General features: G+C 47.4%; 8 protein-coding genes across 8 annotated transcripts; 7 read left to right on the top strand and 1 right to left on the bottom strand.

The window, feature by feature from the left end:
• Positions 1–136: 136 nt before the first annotated feature.
• On the bottom strand, positions 137–931 carry N7483_003382 (uncharacterized protein; the record flags this gene model as incomplete). The annotated part of the gene is made up of 1 exon (XM_057086819.1): positions 137–931. One exon carries the CDS (start codon positions 929–931, stop codon positions 137–139), a length of 795 nt encoding a protein of 264 aa, XP_056946648.1.
• Positions 932–2,331: 1,400 nt separating this feature from the next.
• N7483_003381 (pentatricopeptide repeat-containing protein) lies at positions 2,332–4,838 on the top strand (the record flags this gene model as incomplete). Its single annotated transcript, XM_057086818.1, has 2 exons — positions 2,332–2,907; positions 2,970–4,838. The coding sequence occupies 2 exons, from the start codon at positions 2,332–2,334 to the stop codon at positions 4,836–4,838; spliced, it is 2,445 nt and encodes an 814-aa protein (XP_056946647.1).
• A 573-nt stretch (positions 4,839–5,411) lies between these two features.
• Positions 5,412–7,148, top strand: N7483_003380 (uncharacterized protein; the record flags this gene model as incomplete). The annotated part of the gene is made up of 5 exons (XM_057086817.1): positions 5,412–5,571; positions 5,629–5,879; positions 5,950–5,983; positions 6,038–6,947; positions 7,004–7,148. 5 exons carry the CDS (start codon positions 5,412–5,414, stop codon positions 7,146–7,148), a joined length of 1,500 nt encoding a protein of 499 aa, XP_056946646.1.
• Positions 7,149–7,880: 732 nt separating this feature from the next.
• Positions 7,881–9,519, top strand: N7483_003379 (xenobiotic compound monooxygenase, DszA family; the record flags this gene model as incomplete). Its single annotated transcript, XM_057086816.1, has 4 exons — positions 7,881–7,991; positions 8,042–8,230; positions 8,282–8,529; positions 8,592–9,519. 4 exons carry the CDS (start codon positions 7,881–7,883, stop codon positions 9,517–9,519), a joined length of 1,476 nt encoding a protein of 491 aa, XP_056946645.1.
• A 500-nt stretch (positions 9,520–10,019) lies between these two features.
• Positions 10,020–11,166, top strand: N7483_003378 (Yip1 domain protein; the record flags this gene model as incomplete). The annotated part of the gene is made up of 4 exons (XM_057086815.1): positions 10,020–10,107; positions 10,195–10,609; positions 10,681–10,830; positions 10,917–11,166. The coding sequence occupies 4 exons, from the start codon at positions 10,020–10,022 to the stop codon at positions 11,164–11,166; spliced, it is 903 nt and encodes a 300-aa protein (XP_056946644.1).
• A 1,591-nt stretch (positions 11,167–12,757) lies between these two features.
• On the top strand, positions 12,758–13,108 carry N7483_003377 (uncharacterized protein; the record flags this gene model as incomplete). Its single annotated transcript, XM_057086814.1, has 1 exon — positions 12,758–13,108. The coding sequence occupies one exon, from the start codon at positions 12,758–12,760 to the stop codon at positions 13,106–13,108; it is 351 nt and encodes a 116-aa protein (XP_056946643.1).
• Positions 13,109–13,232: 124 nt separating this feature from the next.
• N7483_003376 (uncharacterized protein) lies at positions 13,233–15,122 on the top strand (the record flags this gene model as incomplete). Its single annotated transcript, XM_057086813.1, has 1 exon — positions 13,233–15,122. The coding sequence occupies one exon, from the start codon at positions 13,233–13,235 to the stop codon at positions 15,120–15,122; it is 1,890 nt and encodes a 629-aa protein (XP_056946642.1).
• Positions 15,123–16,087: 965 nt separating this feature from the next.
• N7483_003375 (ATP-dependent 3'-5' DNA helicase) lies at positions 16,088–19,624 on the top strand (the record flags this gene model as incomplete). The annotated part of the gene is made up of 1 exon (XM_057086812.1): positions 16,088–19,624. The coding sequence occupies one exon, from the start codon at positions 16,088–16,090 to the stop codon at positions 19,622–19,624; it is 3,537 nt and encodes a 1,178-aa protein (XP_056946641.1).
• Between the last annotated feature and the right edge of the window lie 805 nt (positions 19,625–20,429).

Here is a 20,429-nt window from a genome sequence, read left to right as displayed (position 1 = left end):
TGACAACGACTAAGAGAAGTGTCAAATTCTTTTACTAGTAGCCTGTCTTCATGTAAATTGTTCGAATGGATCCAGGGCATAGATGAGGAGTTCATTGATAAATGTTTTACAACTATTCACGGAGGGAGACTCCTTCTCATTTCTTGACGGCTACAACAAACAGTCGCGGGTATGGAAGTAGCACTCGACCATCAATCGTCGACGGATAGGCTCTCTCCAACCGTTTCAAGTATTCCTTCAGGAACTCCTCTTTCTCCTGTGCATCTAATGGATTGACATAAGGCTGTAATCCCGTTCCCTTGACCCATTCAATGATAGCTTGGTGGTTTTCAAGAGAATGGTAGTAGGTCGTGTGGAACAAGTTTACCTCTGAACAAAAAGGCTTCAGCCGATCATAAATCTCCTGCGGTGACTGGAACGTATCACGACCAACATCCTGCAATTTAGTCGCCCAATGACCACTTTCAGCAGTCTCCCTCATCAACACATGGGAGGGCTGATTCAAGTTATCAGGAACCTGAAACGCAAAAACACCACCCGATGGCTGAGTCTCCATCAATCTTTTGATAACCTCAATACGCTGTTCTCTTTCAAGCCACTGGAACACAGCATTGGAGTAATACAGGTCGACGGGAGCTTGCGGTGAAAATGTATTCAAATCCGCAACACTGAATTCCAAATGTGGGAGCGTGGCTTGAGCTTTGCGAATCATATCAGGCGAAGAGTCCATGCCAACTAGGTGCGCATCCGGATACCGGGATTCAAGCACAGCAGTGGAGTTTCCAGGGCCGCAGCCCAAGTCTACTATCGTCTTTGGGGCTTGGAGGGGGACTCGAGCGAGGAGATCGCGGGCTGGTTGAGTGCGCTCATCTTTGAATTTGAGATATTGTGCTGCGCTCCAGTCATGCACAGGATTGGTGGATGTCGACATTGCGCGGGTTGATAATGCGGGGAAAGCTCGCTGATATAGATGGAATCTTCGGGTAGATGATTGAAGAAGGGATGACATGTCAATGACATGTCAAAGTAGTTTATGAGAGACGACCAAAGCACCAGGACAAAGCCTTAAGATTATGAAGCTGTCTCGATTCTTGTGTTCACTAGTCCCCAAGTGTTTGTAACTGGAACTTGAAGTTGCCAACTTAGACTTAAGATTGGATATCGAAAAGGGTGGACTGACTGCAGTGGGGTATCTGATTCAAGATTCACGACAAGCTTTATATGTGGCGTATGCTCCTGGACCGGCTATTTTTCAAGTTGCCTCAAATAACTAAGCCGTTCTAAATGCGCTCCCAGTGGTCCCAGTCGCCGAAACAAAGAATTCAGTGATGACTCTGTCTGCTGGTGTCGTTGAAAAGTGCCGATATCGGGAGTAAGGACAAGCCTTGCCGGACCCTGTCGGACCGAAGTCTATGCAAGCCAACCATCGGACCTTCTCCGATCAGGATCAGTCTTGCTATGATGTTTGAAAACTCCAGATGAAACTCCTAATCCACAATTCCTACCATCTTGCCTTTCTCGGATCCCTCTTGATGCTCTCGCATCACAAAGGCATACAAGTCACTCTTGGAGTAAAGGATTCGCTCAAAAGTTCTCTTGTATTGATCCATTCAATGTATGCTTTAAAGATAGTGGCCCATTCATCGAAGTCATCCCGATCAAGCTGTGTGATCTTGCATTCCGTTTCTAGAGACATACCGGAAGATGACCTCGCTGGTATGTGGCTGAGATATGCCACAGTCTAATTTCAAGATTAAAACGAAGGGTATTTTACTCTCCAGGTCTCTAATCAGAGCTGGTCGAGACCAATGTAGTCTCTTCTTGGATGCGATTGTGTATTGACACCTCCAATCCGTTTAAGATAGTATGAAAGAAATTGGCTTGGTACTACATAGTAATCTGCCAGTGGGCATTTGATAACCTTGGAAGTGTTGGGGCAAATATTGGTTTTCTTCGCCACATATGCACAGGTAGTCAGAGGGGACAATGTCAGTGTCGACATCAGAAAGTTTGGTATTTGTATAATCGAAATTTCTCACACTTGACGAAGGCATAATAAGCAAACTCCATTTTGGCAACACGAAAGTCCATAGATTGATAGCCTATTTATTAAGGCATTAAGTTATTTCTGCCTGGCCGATAAGGAGATAAGCCTAACCAGATAAGGACTAGTGGAATGGAAATTATTGAACGAAGCCGCGGATCTTGAAACCATCTCCTGGTCGCTTGTTGTACTTGTTGCATTATCGGGAAAGTGCACAGATTGGTGTGCTTGGACCAATTGAGTTTTGTTAAAATAAAGGTGTCAACTTCAGCCAACATTATTCAATAATGGCTAGCCCAGGATGCGTTTGGAGCAGAGCTCTGCGCAGTCGATTGTTGCAGCAACAGCTCGCGCGTTCGGCTCGACAAACTAAATTATCCACAGCCCTGGCAGCACAGCGCTCATATTTGTCAACATATACAGACGAGCCTCGAGCAGATTTCCGTGGTCCTCGTCGTCCACGCGACCCTCACCCCGACTTCAATCCCGGCTTCAAGCGTATGCGCCGGCCTACCCGCTATAACGACAATGCCGACAGAAACAATTCTGAGGGAAACATATTTTCTCGGGGATTTGGACACAAAGGAGATGATGAATTATTGATGGAAATTGCGCAACAAAAGACACGAGCGACAAATCAGAAACATGTTCGCTTAGAGATGGCGTGGCTGGAAGATCCTCTCCTGCTAGCACAGCGAGTCTCGACAGCCCTGGCTAGTGGTGATCCAGGAATGGCGGCTTCACTCGCTCGCGAGGCATTGAGGCAGCATCCGGGCTCAAAATATACGGTGGCGTGGAATCGCATCATGCAATATTGCATGGACCGAGGACACCCAAAGCCAGCCCTGAGATTTTTCAACGATGTAAGTCCATGCCCGGGAGTCTAGTTTTTCACCAGGAACTAATTTCATTTTTTCTTCAATAGATGAAAAAGCGTGCCGGAAAACCGAACCCCCAGACATTCACGATTCTGCTTTCTGGACTTCGCAACGCCCCCGTGACGCCCGGTTTCAACATTGTCCGCACTGCTGAACACATCTACAACTCGATCTCTGCTAGTAATTCAGAAGTTCCACTCGATATAATTCATACAAATGCCATGCTATCGGTCTGCCAGTATCATCATGATATTGAGTCGCTCTGGCGCATTGCTGGGAATCTCTCGGAACAGGGATCGGGGGCACCAAACATGAGGACTTATACGGTCATCTTGGGTGCGCTTCAATTTTCTGCCCGTGAAGATATTAGCAAATTGGAAGCTACAGATATTGACAAGATTTTTGCCCGGAAGTCTCAATTGATGACTGATGCCAAACGAATTTGGGCTGACATTGTTCATCGGTGGAAGACCGACGACGTTTTGCCTGATAACCGCGTGATTGGCAGTATGGCCGGAGTACTAATGGATGGTGCTAGAGAGCAGGATTATTACGATGTTTTCGCTCTTTACCACCAAACCATGGGGATTCCAATCCTAGCACGTGAACCATCTCAAAGATCCAAAGAAAAACCCTCAACGCGTTGGGAGATCAAGCAAAGGAGAACGACTTGGGAAACACCCCAGGAAGAGAACGTTCCATTTGTGGATGAGAACAATAAAGCAATCAAACTTGATAAGGACGGGCGGGTACCCAGGGGAACTCCTGAGAATGAGAGTTCCCGTATTGAGGAAGAGGAGGATGAAGAGGAAAATCTTGACACTATCTTTGATGCTCTGCCGACGGGTCCCGTACCTGAACTCCGGCCTGACAGCAAAGACCTCACTCTGATCATAGATGCATGTTTGAGCATGTCTCAGGGACTTGGACCCGGTTCTCAATACTGGAACCACCTAACACTCGAGGACACTCCTAATCGCATCCAGCCCGATAGTGCTGCTACCATGCATTACTTACGTCTGCTCCGTGTGTCGCGAGCAAGCAAGATCTCTATCAAGGTCATCCGTGAACAAATGGTTCCCTCAGGCAAGGTGGATGGCAAAGCGTTCCATATTGCTTTGTCCGCTTGCCGCCGTGACAATCGCAACCAATCATGCCTTGTCCACGGAAACGAACTCATGGATTTGATGAACGAAAATTTGATTCTTCCCGACCCTCGAGCACTTCTGAGTTACGTTGAGCTTGTCAAAAGGCTGGCAGGGCTTCCAAACATCCTGATGTATTTGAAAGGATTGGAGATTGATGAAAACAAAAAATCGCGCAACATGCTGAACTTGGGTAAAACCTTGCTTGTCAAACTTCATGTACTTGCCATGGCTACCATTCGGCCTCATGTTGCCAAAATTAATGAGGCTGTGCAAAATGGACGGCCAGCCCCGATAGGGCGCTGGACACATTCTCATGAAAAGCCTCTTTCAGGAGACTTGATTATCAACATTTTGCCTCACATTCGTCTGATGATCGACGAGATCCTGAAAAAGGAATACTCGAATTTTATGACCAAGGCTGAGCGCCAAGCTCTTCAAGCGGATTCCGTCGTGCTGAGACAGTACTCCGATCTGGCTGTTATAAAGAAGCTCAGTGGACAATCCATCTTCCCTACCAGAGAGCAGCGTACGGCGTACCGCAATGCAAATATGGACCCGGAGCTTCTGCCTGAAGTCGAAGTCGAAGGGAAGGGAGAGATGCCAGAGCCAGTGAAGCCGGAGGCTGTCATGCCAGAGGCGCAAAAGGCAGATCTAGTGATGCCAGAACAAGTGAAGCCGGAGGCTGTCATGCCAGAGGCACAAATACCAGAGCAGGGAAAGCCCGAAGAGAAAGAGGATTCTCCCTTGCAATCGAAGTCTGACTCCTGATTTCGTTAACTTGGCGATGTTTCGCCATTTGTACAATACCTGTATATCATCCATTTGTTTCCAGTGGCGTTTCGGCTTGCATATGTACAAAAAGACCATGTGACATTCTCTACTATAGACATACAACAAGCATCTCTGCAAGTGATAAATAACATCAATTAATTTCTGTTCAAAAATGCTTTCAACTCTCAAGTGCTCATTGGTCAAAGCTTAATCTATAGCTTCATGATCCCGGATTCCGTGATGTGGCTTGTCCGACCTTAATATTTGTGAACTAACCCAGGTTCTCCTCCATTTTATTGATCGATATTATGTCCCCAGTTCCAGTCCCAACGTGAATTATCAATTTGTGGAATGTGGGAAATGCCACATCTTCTTGCGTGTTCGGCATTTGGCCGAAGCCTCCTCTTTTCCACCAGTCACGCAATTGCCATCGGCAGTGACATCTTGCATCCTTAGCGGGCCAAGCTAACTATGCTCTTTAGGCTGGCTTGATTTAACCTGAATATAAAACCACTGGCAATTAGCAGATCGAGTTTTCTTTATGCACTTTGATCAACTCCCACTGACAACATGACCATTCCTCAGCAACGGCGGAAGTGGTACCAGATTAAATGGTTCGCAGACCATGATACAAAAGAAGACAGGCAACTCATATTAAAATTGGACTTATTGATTGTTCCATATGCATTTCTTACTTACTGGACGAAATATCTCGACCAGTCGAATCTCAGTGAGTACTTTCAGATTTAAAGCCTTGGGTTCTGTCTAATGCGTGATGGTTGTATAGACAGCGCCTATGTTTCCGGCATGAAAGAAGATTTGAACCTCGGAGGAAATGATCTTGTTCATTTACAGACAATGTACACTGTTGGAGCAGTGGTAGGCCAGGTGCCATTTATCTTCTTGTTCACAAAGATTCCAATGTTTTGGTTAATTCCATTTATGGATGTCGCCTGGGGTATCTTTACGCTCCTTCAATATCGAGCTCATTCATACGCTGAGATGGCCGCCTATCGCTTCTTGGTTGGATGGTTTGAGGTATGTGATGTCCATACTTTGATTCCTGGGATGACAGACTCGGAACAAAGGGCTGACTTCTGCCATATAGGCCGCCTACTATCCCGCCGTGCATTATATTTTCGGTAAGTCTCCTTGCTGGAATCATATTTTTGTCCCCAGTGTCTCATAGGTTCTAGGGTCTTGGTATCGCGGTGATGAAATCTCTCGTCGCGGAGGATGTTTCTACGTCGGAAACACATTAGGTTCCATGACAGCAAGTCTCATCCAAGCAGGCGCATCGGCCCGACTCGACGGTGTCAATGGTCTTGCAGGCTGGAGATGGATGTATATCATTTGTGCCATCATAACCATCCCTATCGCCATCGGAGGTTTCTTCGTCCTTCCAGGTACTCCAGACAAACCGAACAAGCCTATCCTCAAAGAAGACGATATCCAACGAGCTAAGATAAGATTGGAGAACGCCGCCCATAAGGTTGACGAAGAGAAATTCAGCTGGGCTATGCTTATCAGAGTTGGGCGTCAATGGAAGTTCTGGGCTCTTCTCTGGTTGAATATTCTCTTCTGGAATGCAAGCACCAACACTACTGCTGGTGGTTATTCCCTATGGCTGAAAAGTTTAAATCGTTACTCAACAAGCCATCTCAATGACCTCGCGGCCATTGCACCCGGGCTGGGGATATTTTATACGTTGTTTATATGCTTCACTTCCGACTTAATATATGGGCCTGCTTGGGCTATCACTGTCTGCAATACTTGGAACATTATCGGCTCTATCATTCTGGTTATCTGGAATGTTCCTGAATCTGCGCTATGGTTTGCCTTCTCCACCGTTTATGTCTCTCTTGCACAGTCCAGTGTTCTCTACGGCTGGATCAATACACAGCTCCGCGCGTCACCGGTTGAGCGAGCTACGACTCTGGTTATAACGAACATGATTGCACAGTCGACAACAGTCTGGACGCCTTTGCTCGTTTTCAAGACTGTCGATGAGCCACGGTTTACGAAGGGATACTCATTTGTTTTGGCTTGCTCAATATCAATGATCCTATTTACACAGATTGTGAACTTTTTCTTCAAAAGAGAAAGGTAAGATTTGTACTCGCACAGGCCCATCTTCAAGCTCATACTTACCATGTCTTCAGGAAGAGAGAAGGACTTGCCAGTGGAGAAGATCACAGTGCGAATGGGTCTATTAGTGCTCCTAACTCTATCAACCTAGAATCCGGAACTCAGAAAGAAACCGTGACTGGGAAAGAAGGTCAGGAAAAAGGCCTACATGAAAAATAGAACCCAACATTTGAAGATTTGAACACCCTAGGAAGCGCAGCATAGAATAAAACTTCGGAGTCCGAGTCATTGCCTCAGGTCCTTTTTTTCAATTCTCACTTTATTTGCTATATACTCTGCCAGCCTGAGAAAACAAACGCATGTGTCTTTCTCAGCAGTTATTGATAAGATTGATAACACCAGTATTATTTACTCTATCGGCATTTAAGGGGATGTTGAAAAATGGGTGCAGTCGAGTCACGCCACCGCCTCCTCAATGGTGAAATACCCATATAGAATTTTTGTGTGTTTCAAGTTGGCTGGACTTCTAAAGTCCCGATAAAATTTAATTCATGAGACATCGGGTTGAGATGAAGAACTTGAAGATACGAGATCTGGGGAGATGGATGATTGCGGATATTTTCATATATTGTCGACTGATCCACCCTTGTCCTCGTTCAAGAATCCACTCCGGATGTCATCATTTTCGGCACTGCTCCGATAATACCCTTTGGGGTATTCTGGGTGATTGCGCGAGATGCGCATGGGATGTGCAATGTCAAATGAACAGTGGTGCGGGGATTGAGGGGAATTTTGTGAAAGCCTTTAGTATGGCCCGACAAGCTGTTTACTAGAGAGTAGCTGTCTATCTTCACTCAAGATTGTTTTTTTTTAGGAAAGCTTCGAGTTGAGATTTCGCAGCTCGGAAAAATTTGAAGATTGATCGATAGATTTGATCATCTCTGAGAAATCATGGGTGACACAAGTATAACTAATGGCTCTGCCAATACTCCCAAGAAACAAATTTTGTTGAATGCTTTCGACATGTCGACAGTGGGACATCTATCTCCTGGTCAATGGAAGGTCTGATGTTTATCATTAGTGATCATATGTTCTTGGCTAACCTGACTTAGAATCCCAAAGACAGATCAGCTACAAAGCGGAAGCTCGACTATTGGATCGACCTGGCAAAGCTCCTTGAACGCGGTGGCATCAATGCACTGTTCTTAGCAGATACAACTGGGGCGCATGATACTTACCAAGGCCACGCCGATGAATGTATCCGGCGAGCTGCTCAATGGCCGATGACGGATCCCACTATTGTGAGCAAAACCGCATAATAATAATCATATGTCAGAATCTAACCTTTTTAGCCCATTTCTGCAATGGCAGCTGTGACAAAGAATCTCGCTTTCGGCATCACAGCATCGACTTCATTCGAGCAGCCATTCTTGCTGGCCAAGCGATTTTCCACATTGGATCACTTGACGAATGGTCGAATCGGCTGGAACATTGTCACATCATACAAGAAAGCTGCTTTCAAGGCTATTGGTCTTGAAAGCCCTATCGAACATGATGAGCGATATCGCCAGGCCGACGAATACTTGAGGGTTCTCTACAAGTAAGGAACCGAACAAAACAGCAAAATCAAGCAATGAGCGCTAACCATATCCATTTGAGCAGACTTTGGGAGAGCTCCTGGGCACCTGATGCGCTTTCACCTAACCCGGAGACAGACTCCTATGTCGACCCGGACAAGGTTCGCCAAATCAATCACAAGGGAAAATACTTCTCGTTGAATACGCGACACATCGTCGATCCATCTCCGCAGCGAACTCCCTTTCTCTTTCAAGCAGGCACATCCCCTGCAGGCGCCGTTTTCGCGTCGACCCACGCAGAAGCAATTTTCGTGTCGTCTCATTCGCCTGAGATTCTGCGGCCCAAAATTGAGAAGATCCGAAAACAAGCGGCTGAACTGGGTCGTGATCCGCAGTCGATTAAATTCTTCGGCACCTTCACGCCCATCGTGGGACGAACAGACGAAGAGGCCCAGGAGAAGTATGAGGAATTGAAGAAATACGCCTCTATAATTGGAGGGTTGGTTCTTTTCAGTGGCTGGACAGGCATCGATATCTCCAAGATTCCTCTAGACCAAGAGCTCACGACAGCCGACTCGTTGGAAGCTGGGAAAGTGACTAGTCTCCTTGACTCGTTACTCAAAACGAGTAAGGACGTTCCTCGCTGGACTCCACGTATAGTCGCAGAAAAGGCTGCGATCGGTGGCCTTGGACCCGTGGCGATTGGTAGCCCACAAACTGTCGCAGACGAGATGGAGCGATGGATTCGTGAAGCAGATCTCGATGGTTTCAATATCGGTTATGTCACCACGCCAGGTACTTTTGAGGACCTCATTGATCTGGTGATTCCGGAACTAAGGAAGCGTGGTCTGTACCCTGAGGCTGAGGCAGCTGATGATGAACCTCTCACTGCCCGAGAGAAAATATATGGCAAAGGACAGAATGAGCTGCGTGACGATCACCCAGGTACCAAGTACAAGTACGATGTGTACCAAGAGGATCCACCCTATGTTGAACCGGAAGAAGCTGAGTAGCTCAAGGAGATATGGGCCCGAAGATACTCCACATTGGGGAAACACTTGTGTTTGTGCTGTTCTTGTCATCGTTGATCGATATAAAATAAATCAAACACTACAGGCTTTTCAAAGTATTGCGAAAGGTAAATTTCAAGGTTTCTAGATAATATACAACAATAGTCAAAGGATAAGTGTCAAACTGCGCAGACTACCTAGGTAAGAGAAGACGAAGCTAGGTATGGATGGAGATAAACACCGCAATACAATTCAAAACACAAATAAAAGCAGAACCCATGGTAATATTACGTTATTTTACCGCTGTGTGACATTTCGACACGGGACCACGTAATGCCACTCTAGCCTTTCCGGGACAGCTGGTCCATCAACACTGATACACTTCATACATATTCCCCCCAAACAACTGGTGACCTGGAGTCAAGGAGCTGGTAATCCTTCAGTACTTCTTCTGTCAATCGCATAATCTTTCAACCCAGGAATCACATTCCGTGCAATCAAAAATGACAAGCGTGCAATATGGCCACTCGCATGGCGACCTGCATGACGACGAATCACTCCTGGATGATGACCTGATCGATGCCGAGGATGGTGAGCGCTTCTTTATATCCAAATGAGATGGATTATCTGTCAAATTAAATGCGTCAAGCTTATACTGATCTCATCGTGCTCTCTTAGCTATCGAAGCCGATGACCCCCTGCACGAGACATCCGATACAGCCCCTCTCCGAGGCAACATTGAAAACGACTCCAGCGCACGAGGTGGCGGTCGATCTGGCTACGGAAATTATCTGACCTCCTCTATTCCCGGTGAAGACCGTCGCGCGACGCAGAATACCATCGATGAGAGCGTCTGGGCTACCTTGTCTCGCGACCTGGTCGCCGTCTGGGAGAAGATGCGTCAGGTCTTGTGGCCCAAATATCTGCTCGGAGGAATGATGCAACGCGGTGGTGGTGGAATTGGTGGCGCTGCTGAGAGGGGTGAGGTTTCTGGATTCGGTCATAACCTGCGCGGGATCGTTGGACGCTGGCCGGATGCCGATGTTGTTCTACAGGGTGGGATGAGCGATGGGCTTCGCGACTGGGATCTTTGGTATGTCATGAACTTGGCTTCTTCTCCAATGGCCGGTTCGGTATCTAACTGTGATTTTTTTCCTTTTCTAGGGGTCCTTTGATCTTTTGCTTGGTGCTGAGTTTATTCCTGTCTGTCGCGAAGGGAGACCAAGCATCGGTTGTTTTCTCGGGCGTTTTCTGCATTGTTTGGATGGGAGAAGCAGCTGTGACTCTCCAAATTAAGCTTCTTGGTGGTAAAATGTACGTTTTGTTCTGACTCAAATCCCCATTCTACTCCCCGATCTCTGGTGCGGTGTGCTGTGCTAACGCTCTAACTCGATCTTCAGCTCCTTTTTCCAGTCAATTTGCATTATCGGTTACACTCTGTTCCCATTGGTCATCGCTGCTCTCCTTAGCGCTGTGGGTCTGCCTACAATTGCCAGAATACCCGTCTATCTTGTTCTTGTGGCTTGGTCATTAGCAGCAGGAGTGAGTATCTTGGGAGGCTCGGGTGTTTTGCGAAACCGAGTTGGCATTGCCGTATACCCTCTATTTGTGTTTTACATTTCGATTGGATGTCTCTGTTTCATTAGCTAGGGGCAGAGCTATTCTCTTTTCATGATCAAGAATGGACTTTACCTGGGCACTATGAGGAGTTTTACACTCAACTGGACTAGAAAAGTCAAATACGATATTGCCGCGCAATCATGTATACTTCTCATTTCTTCTCTCTCTTTTCAGCGTAAGATTCTCGACTACTGAAGAACGTCATATTTAACAATTAGGCATGCACTATGCACTATCCATGTGGGCCGAACTCCATACAAAGAATAGCATGCACGTTTCGGCTAGTAAATCTACTTCACCCAGAGCCATCATTCATAAGACAAACCCCAAATCGAACTTGAACGTCAGATCTACATGTCCAAATTTTGAAAGAAGCCCGGTGGAATTACAACTTGACATGTAGGGTCATAATCTGACGAAAATGAGTGCATTGGAAGCAAGAAGATGAAGAAGAGCCCTGGAGGTGTTGTGGAGCCTGAGGCATCGTTTGATATTACTATAAGATCAACAAAACATTTAACCTGAATCTTGGAAGTATGTATGTGGTATAGTAGTAGAGCATGAAGTAAAGTGATCTATAACCCTTCTGCTTAAACCACGACATGCTATAACAGCCATCAAATTCTTCCAGCTTGGAGACATCTGGATGTTTTGTATTGTTTACTACCTACTAGTCTGATACCCATCCATGGGTACGGAGGTGGACGTAAACACCCCTACTTTCTTTCACTTCAAGCTCGAATTCGCTTTTCTAAGTGATAAGTTGAGCACCAATAGATTATATCTAGATGGACTCAATTCTTGTCATGTCCAAATAGAAAAATTGCAAAGCTATAACCAGTCATTGAATGGCTTGAGTGACACTGTCAAGGTGATAATGTGAGGTTTGTTATCCCAAAAGAGTATTCGATTGACTTCTCTCAACTTTACCTCATTCACTGGTGTCATATATCGACCAAAGTAAGTAATAGTCGTGTGTAGGGTAGCTTCTAATAAATATATAATTCACTAGGTAACGATCATTCACTTCATAGTAGTAGGCTATTGCTCATTCACTGTGCGGGGCGGAGCGGTGACCAGGACTCTCCCAAGTATTTTAATCCTCGCCGTCTCCCCAACTCTTCTCTCTCTTTTCCCCCCCACCTCATTCCAAGGTTGCAACTTTCACTTTCCTCCCTGCTTTAGCGGTCTGGATCACCTTTGCTTTCTTCCTTTTCTTACCTTTAACACATCTTTCAACCTTGCGTACCTTGCCTCACAGCAGGTACTCACCAAAACAACTTCGAAGCCCAACCTCAAGTCCCTCGGCATTCGAGGACCTGTGCGCCATGGCTTCAACCAACGAACCTGTTCCTGCGAGTGATGGTAAGTAAAGTCTTTCTACCTTTGGCGCACTATTTTGGCCACCTCCTTCGTACAACCTTTACTTGCTGGCGTCTGGGAGCTGTGAAGAACGCGGCAACCCAGTCTAACCGCTGGTTCGGAGGATCCGGCGGAGTCACTGCTCATTGGGTCTTTGGTGGCTATGCGTTCTCCCCCGCATCTTCATTACGCGATTCTGGGATCCCCACTACGTGCTCTGAATTATTCTTTGGGGCTTAAATTTGACAGGACTAACATCATGTGTTTTGACCCAGTGCGCGAAGAAGCCCAGTCCCCGCTATCCGACAACGACGGCGGCGAGCGTCCCGTCCGCCAGCAACTCAAACAAACCTCCATTCAATCCACCCCTCTCACCACCGCTACCAAAGAAAATGGCCGAAAGCGTTCCTTTGACGAGTCCCGCGACGACCAAGCTAACCCCGACGAGAATGGTGAGGCTCCCCGAAAGCGATCTCGCGAGGGCACGCCACAGGACGAAAGCAATATCGAAGCTACCACCATGAAGGACGCATCTGCCGGCGCAAAATCAGAGAATGTGAGTGACAACGTTTCTTTCCCCGTTTTGGCCCCCCCTGGAAATGGCCGATAAGACCCTTCAATCTTCTCCCACGTCCCCTCGATCTTCTCCCGCATCAGCTGTGCCAAGTGTACGCGATCCTCATCCTATTCTGGACTTCGAAGAAGACTGTCTATCCCAAGACTGGAAGTCCGAGATGGACAAGGAAATCGCCTCTATCATCGAAAGCTGGCGAAGCAAAAAGGCCAACAGAGTCGCCAAACGCGCTGGACGTACCGGCCGTCCTGACAAGCGCGAGGCCGATGCCAACAGCGACGCCGATTGGGCTGACGTCTACGAGAGTATTCGACGTCAACTTTACAAGGTTGACGTTGAACGCTCTCGTAGCGCCAGCCGCTCTGGCAGTCTGCAACCGGCGGCCGAGGAAGCGACGGGCCGTGGCGCATCGGAATCGTCATTTGATTCCGTGCATGAAGTTCTGGAAGGGCTTCCGAGCTCACCCACCGTCCAAGAGTTCACCAGCGACAATTCATTTGATTTCGTTCGCGAATATCTGGAGGGGCTGCCGAGTTCGTCACTGGCTCCAGCCACCCCCCGCGACGATTCATTTGAATACGTCCGTGAATATCTGGAGGGGATGCCGAGTTCATCAATGGCTCCGGCAAGCCCCAGCGATGGTGGCGACGAAGGCGACGAAGGCGACGAAGACGACGAAGAAGAGGCCGGGCCCAATGAAGACGAGTTCGGCGACGAGGAGTCCGGCGACGATGATTCCGGCGACGCTGATTCCTGGGTCACTCCCAGTACTCCCAGTACTACCAGTACTCCTAGTGGCTGTAGCCGCAGTGACTTGATCTGGGACCACCGGGAGGAAAAGATGACACCAGCGGGGGCATACGCCGACTTGTGGGCACGTTATTGTCGTGAAACAAAGGCCAACAAGAATTTACAGGATCCCGAAACATCGACCGCCAACGAAATCCCCGATACCACCATGCACGCGAGCGACGAAAGCACTCAGAGCCTGAATAAGAAGAGAAGTCTTGAGCAACTTGAAGACGGTTCCAAGAAATTCGACACAATAAAGCCTTCAGCACGGGAACCTCCAAGTGACACCGCTGGTATTAAGTCAACGACTGACGGAGAGCCCGAAAAGAAGAGACACCGCGATAATTCACAGGAGCCAGAGCCCAAAGCCGATAATGGATTTGCCTCAAGTGCTTTCGGAAAGGCAGTCGGCGCCTCACCCTTCGCCTCACTAGGGAACACCCAAGAGTCAAATTTCGTGTCTAAAACTACCTCGCCTTCTCCGTTCGCTGACTCTAGCTTTGCCTCATATGCAGCCTCTGTTAACTCTCCTTTCTGTCCACCAGCAGCATCTAAGCCTTCAGTCTTCATGTCTGCTCCCGCTGGATCTAACAGCTTTGCCTCTGCCCCTGCAACTTCTGGATTTGGTGGCATGGGAGGTGGATTTGCAGGATTCAGTGGTGGGTTCGCTGCTGCGGCCAAGCCCGGTCTAACCAGCTTTGCATCAAACAATGCTCCGCCCACCTTCGGCGAAACAAAGGCCAAGCCCCTTGGCGCCGACGACTCCGATGACGATGAAAGCGATGGGGATGGGGATGAGGACGGTTCAAGCACATTTGAAGCCGCCAAAACTGATGAACGCTTTTACGAACAGACCGTCGAAACTGGCGAGGAACAAGAGGAGACCGTGTTCACCTGCAAAGCTAAGCTGTTCCATTTCTCAAACAAAGAGTGGAAGGAGCGTGGTATCGGAACTTTCAAGATCAACGTTCGCCAGACTGCCGACGGTAACGAAGCTGGCCGTATGATCATGCGTGCTGATGGCGCCGGACGAGTTATCCTGAACAGCCCGATCTTCAAGGGCATGAACTATGGAGGCCCCGATAATTCTGCCCCAGCTAGCAAGCAAATTTTGCTCGCAGGCACTGAGGAAGGACGCACTGTACCACTGTTGCTTCGCACTCAAAGCGAGGCAACTGCTGTTGATCTCTACGATGTCATTGACGATCTACTGGCGGATCCATCCACCACTTCAGCAAACACGTCAACATCTGCCTAGGACAGGAAATGAAAGAAACTTACGAAGATATCTAAGAGAACCCGTGACATGAAATATGTCAATCCCTCTACCCTTACTTTTATTCCAGTCGCTTGTGCCCTGGAAGTTCTCGAATGAGTTTTTCAATCCAACCATTGCATTCCTGTATCTCTATGACGTGAGCGACGCCGGTGGTTTTTTTCTGTCTTTTTTTCTTTAATTCCATTTCATTTTTATTCCTCTTCTTTTATGTCTATTAGATGCTCTCTTTTTCTCGGGGCGTCTTGTTTTGGCGTTGAGCAGTCCATCTTTACTAGACATATTCCAAGTTCTCACTGGTATATCTGATCTCACCAGAGCAGCGGCTACAATTCAAATGCTTGCAAAAAAAAGAATTGACCGTTTGAATGGTTGTGCCTCATTCCCAGACACTGAATCCCGCCTCCCAACAACTTGAGCTCGATCCGCACCACTAAGCCAATCCATTATTATCGTTTGGGCCTCTCTTCATTACCATGACGTTTTAGTCCACTTGAAGCCATGAAGGATTTGATGGATCGAGCACTTCGCCATGGTATCTCAAATACAGATGTCCGCATGTGCAGCGCCTACATTTCTCCTTCCCCGGATTTCTTCTTCTCCGGTGAAGTAAAAAACATGACCCACTCCAATGAGCTATGTTACCTTCCAATCAAGTCATGTCCCCTCGGCGATGTTCTCTGGATTGACGCTTAGGCTGGAAGTTGTTTCTTGTTGATCTCGCGGTTGGGTATATGTTGACAAGACATAAAGCTACATAGTTGGAGAGTGGATTGCGAAGAACTTGGAGCTTGTGCTATCAAATCGAAAAGCATCCGCCCAGCTGCATGTAACACGTGACCTCGTGTCTTCGATTCGGAATTTCCAGGTTCCGCGCCTCTTCCAAATTTATCTCTTCATTACCTCTTCTCACTGCAAAGGCTTTAATATTACAATGGGGTCTCGATATGACAAACAACTCACCCATCGAACATCACAATCCTCTCAAGCGAAAGCAAATTCATGACAATAATAGACGGACCCTTAGCCCCGCCTCGGACCTGGCCCCGGCCCCGAACGCGTCTTTAGAAACGGCTGAATCCACCTCCACGGAGATCCACCAAAGCAACCCCGAAATCGAACAACAGAAGTTAGGCGATGGTCAAAACAAAAGAAAGAAACCTGGCTCAGCCACAGTCAGCTCCACGAAGTCCAAATCAAAAGCCCCGAAAAAGAGAACGCCTAGCACACCTTGGCCAGATACATTAAAACGTCTGGCTCAGACCCACCGCGCCCTCAATCTGGTCTACACTTTCTGTTCCACGAGGAAACACTTCGCAACTACTTTTGATAATATCAAGAAGGCTGTGCAGGCGCAGCTTGGTCAAGGTCAAGAGCTTACCATTGAGGATATCGCAAGAGTCAAAGTCTTGGTTCCACGGGCAGTGCGTTTCGAATATGTCGATGAAGCAAGACTCGAGGTCATGACTGTTGGCGACAAAGATTCTGGCGAGGACTTCAAACATCGACAAGGTTTTTGGACTGCAGATGATCTCAACAGTGGTAGCGTCAACGAAAATAACAGCCTCGAAGTTAACAGAGATGTACTGTTGTTCGAATTTCTTGATGGAGATCTCAAACGGGAGGTTCTGCACCCCAAGACGGGTGAACCGGTCAACCCTGTGCGTCGAATGAAGGACGAAGATCTGAAAATGCCAGTCTACAGCCAGAAACAGATGCTGAAGCTAATTGAGAAACGCAATTCAAAATTCTCTGATGCTATTAATGCTTTTCTGATTCGGTGTGAAGACCAAGCCATTGACCCGGTACTTGTATTGGAACAAGAGAAAGACACGTTTATCCCTACACCTCCGGGCAGTGGCATTACTACCCCCGCCGTGTCAAAGGCCCCAGCCACCATTCCAAAAGAGCGCAAGTCTATTGCAGAAATCATTGCAGAGATTCGAGAGATGGAATGGTATCATGCCCAGATTGTCCCAGAGGGCCACCGAGTATTTGATGCCCAAGCTCCTGTCTACGGAGATTTGACGTTCCAACTGTCGCAAGATCTTGTCAATGCTCTTTACAACACGAAAGGCATCACCCAGCTTTATTCTCATCAAGCGGAAGCAATCAATCATCTCTATGACGGTCATAATGTCATCGTCTCTACCTCAACGAGCTCTGGCAAATCACTCATCTACCAAATTCCTATGCTTCACGAACTGGAAAAAGACCCCGACAGCAGAGGCATGTACATCTTTCCCACTAAAGCCTTGGCACAAGATCAAAGACGCAGTATGATGGATCTTCTACAATACATGAATGGTCTTCAAAACACAATGGTCGAGACCTTCGACGGTGACACGCCTATGACTAGCCGGAATCTTATTCGGGATGAAGCACGAATCATTTTCACCAATCCAGACATGTTGCATATCACAATCCTACCCCAAGAAAGTGCCTGGCGCACGTTTTTGAAAAACTTGAAATTCGTCGTCGTTGACGAGCTACACGTCTACAACGGTCTTTTCGGATCCCATGTTGCATTTGTGATGCGACGACTTCGCAGAATCTGTGCTGCTGTAGGCAATCAACATGTCAAATTCATCTCTTGCTCCGCCACTGTTGCGAATCCAGAAACGCACATGAAGTCAGTTTTCGGTGTACAAGACGTGAAGCTGATAGATTTCGACGGGTCTCCATCAGGTCGCAAAGAATTCGTCTGCTGGAACACACCATTCAAGGATCCTGCAGACCCATCCTCCGGGCGCGCTGATAGCGTTGCCGAGACTGCCCGTTTATTTTGCCAGCTAGTCTTACGAGGTGTGCGGGTAATTGCTTTCTGCAGAATCAGGAAGCTTTGTGAGATTCTTCTTCAAGCTGTGCGGAATGAGTTCAAGGCTCTTGAACGAGCTGAAATTGGCAATATGGTCATGGGATACCGAGGCGGGTATAGCCCTCAGGACCGCCGTCAGATAGAGAAGGAGATGTTTGAAGGAAAATTGATGGGAATCGTGGCGACGAATGCCCTTGAATTGGGCGTTGATATTGGCTCCTTGGATGCAGTCATTACTCTGGGGTTTCCATACTCCATCTCCAATCTTCGTCAACAAAGTGGCCGCGCCGGACGACGTAACAAGGACTCTTTATCAGTGTTAGTCGGGGACAGGTACCCGACTGATCAGCATTACATGCAAAATCCCGAAGAAATCTTCACTCGACCCAACTGCGAGCTACAGATTGACCTTTCTAATGAACTCATCTTTGAAGGCCATATCCAGTGTGCCGCGTTTGAAATGCCCATCCGCCCAGACGAAGACCACATCTACTTTGGTGCACAATTGTACGCCGTCACAGCAACCCGCCTCATAAAAGACACTATGGGCTTCTACCATTGTCACGACCGATTCCGTCCACATCCTTCCCGCTGTGTCGCCATTCGCGATACCGAAGAACACCATTTCGCTGTCATCGACACAACCAATAACCGCAATGCCGTCCTCGAAGAAGTTGAGGCTTCTCGTGCTTTTTTTACCATTTACGAGGGCGGTATCTTCCTCCATCAAGGCCAAACATACCTTGTCCAAGAACTTAATACAGAAAAGTTCCTCGCCCGCGTAACCCGTGTCCACGTTGATTGGAACACCATGCAACGCGATTTCACCGATATCGACCCCATCGAAACAGAAAGCATGCGTCCTGTCAGTAATGATCCATCACCTTGTCGTGCATTCTTTGGATCCGTTCAGATCCACGCCGTCGTGTACGGATTCTTCAAAATCGATAAACGTGGTCGAGTCCTCGACGCCGTGGCTGTTGATAACCCACCCATTGACATCCTCACAAAGGGCATGTGGCTCGATGTTCCATCACAAGCAATGGACATCCTTAAGTCTCATAGACTAAACATTGCAGCTGCAATCCACGCCGCAGAACATGCCGTCCTCTCCCTTCTTCCTTCATTCGTCATCTCCTCCCCCGGTGACGTCCGTACAGAATGCAAAGTCGCTAAAAAAGAACTCGGTCGCTCCCTCCGATTCGCAAATGAAACCTCTGCATCAGAGAGAAAAGAGCTCCAAAAACTCCTTCAACCACCTGCCCGTCAACGACCTGCTCGACTTACTTTCTACGATGCAAAGGGCGGAGCCTGTGGATCGGGTATCGCTAGTAAGGCTTTTGAATTCATTGGGCTACTTCTTCGACGAGCTGTTGCACGCATCGATGCTTGTGCTTGTCTCTCCCCTCAAGGCTGTGTGGAATGTGTTTGTGATGAACGATGCAAGGAGATGAACGTTGTGATGAGCAAGGCTGGTGCTGGTGTGATTCTTCGGTGCTTGCTGGGCTGGGAAGTGGATGTCGATGCTTTGCCGTGGGGTGGAGATGTCGATGGAGAAATTTTTGGTGTTGGTGGTGGTGAGTTAGCAGGCGGATTGGAGACCGTCATAAACGCTGGAGAGATTCCTTGGAAGGCTGGTTGTAGCCCTGATGATAAACCCAATTGATGGCTGCCAGTGGTCATTCTCGTTATGAATATCATCATCAATTTAAATTTCAAATCTTGGACGAGCCTCGTATCTACTTGTAGTATGAATTTCTTTGCATATTTGGATATCGTAGTTCAAAGTGCTAGTATTGAACATCAATCTTTGTGACTCTTAATATTGAAGTATGTCTACGATTCATCATAACTTGAACTTGAAGCCCGCACTTTTTGTCCATCCCACATGCCAGTGGGTAGTTCGGATAAGAAAATAGTAGGTCAATAGATCAGAAAATTGAAAAGAAGAGAGTAAGATAATGTATAGTATGACCTTGGAAAAGGTCAGATGCGATGTCTGGGTCTGTTAAGTTAATACCCAACAATGAAATGTCTGGACAACCGGGTATATATGGTAAGTGTACATCAAGTCATGAGTGAGGAAACGTCGTTGTGACGACAAAATCGAACAGAAATGGTAAAGGGATTAGGATAGAGAGGTGCAGGAATTGGTATCAAATGATGGGTATACAAGAAAAGGGTAGGGGGAAAAGTGAGGTTGATAGGGACGAGAAGTTGGAGGATGCAGAGGGTGAGATGACTTGAGTACAGTACGCATTGAGTCGCAACTGTGATGGTTGACATGAATATCTGTCTCTGGGATTCGTAATAATCGTATCACGTCCAGTGATCGATTCGATTCGATAGTCAGGGGCATTGCCCACTGAGAATGTAGGCAATGTGATAGATCCTGATTGACCCGATCGATCCGACTTGGTTTTGCCACAGGGGTTTCCTTCAGCTCCGAAAAAAAGAAGCAAGCAAGACTC

This window comes from Penicillium malachiteum, assembly GCF_028827825.1.
Source record: "Penicillium malachiteum strain IBT 17515 chromosome Unknown utg000002l:1.0-8849297.0:1.0-8852440.0, whole genome shotgun sequence".
Taxonomy (NCBI): Eukaryota; Fungi; Ascomycota; class Eurotiomycetes; order Eurotiales; family Aspergillaceae; genus Penicillium; species Penicillium malachiteum.
The sequence above is the reverse complement of the archived record's forward strand: the minus strand, read 5'-3'. Positions and strand labels throughout refer to the sequence as shown.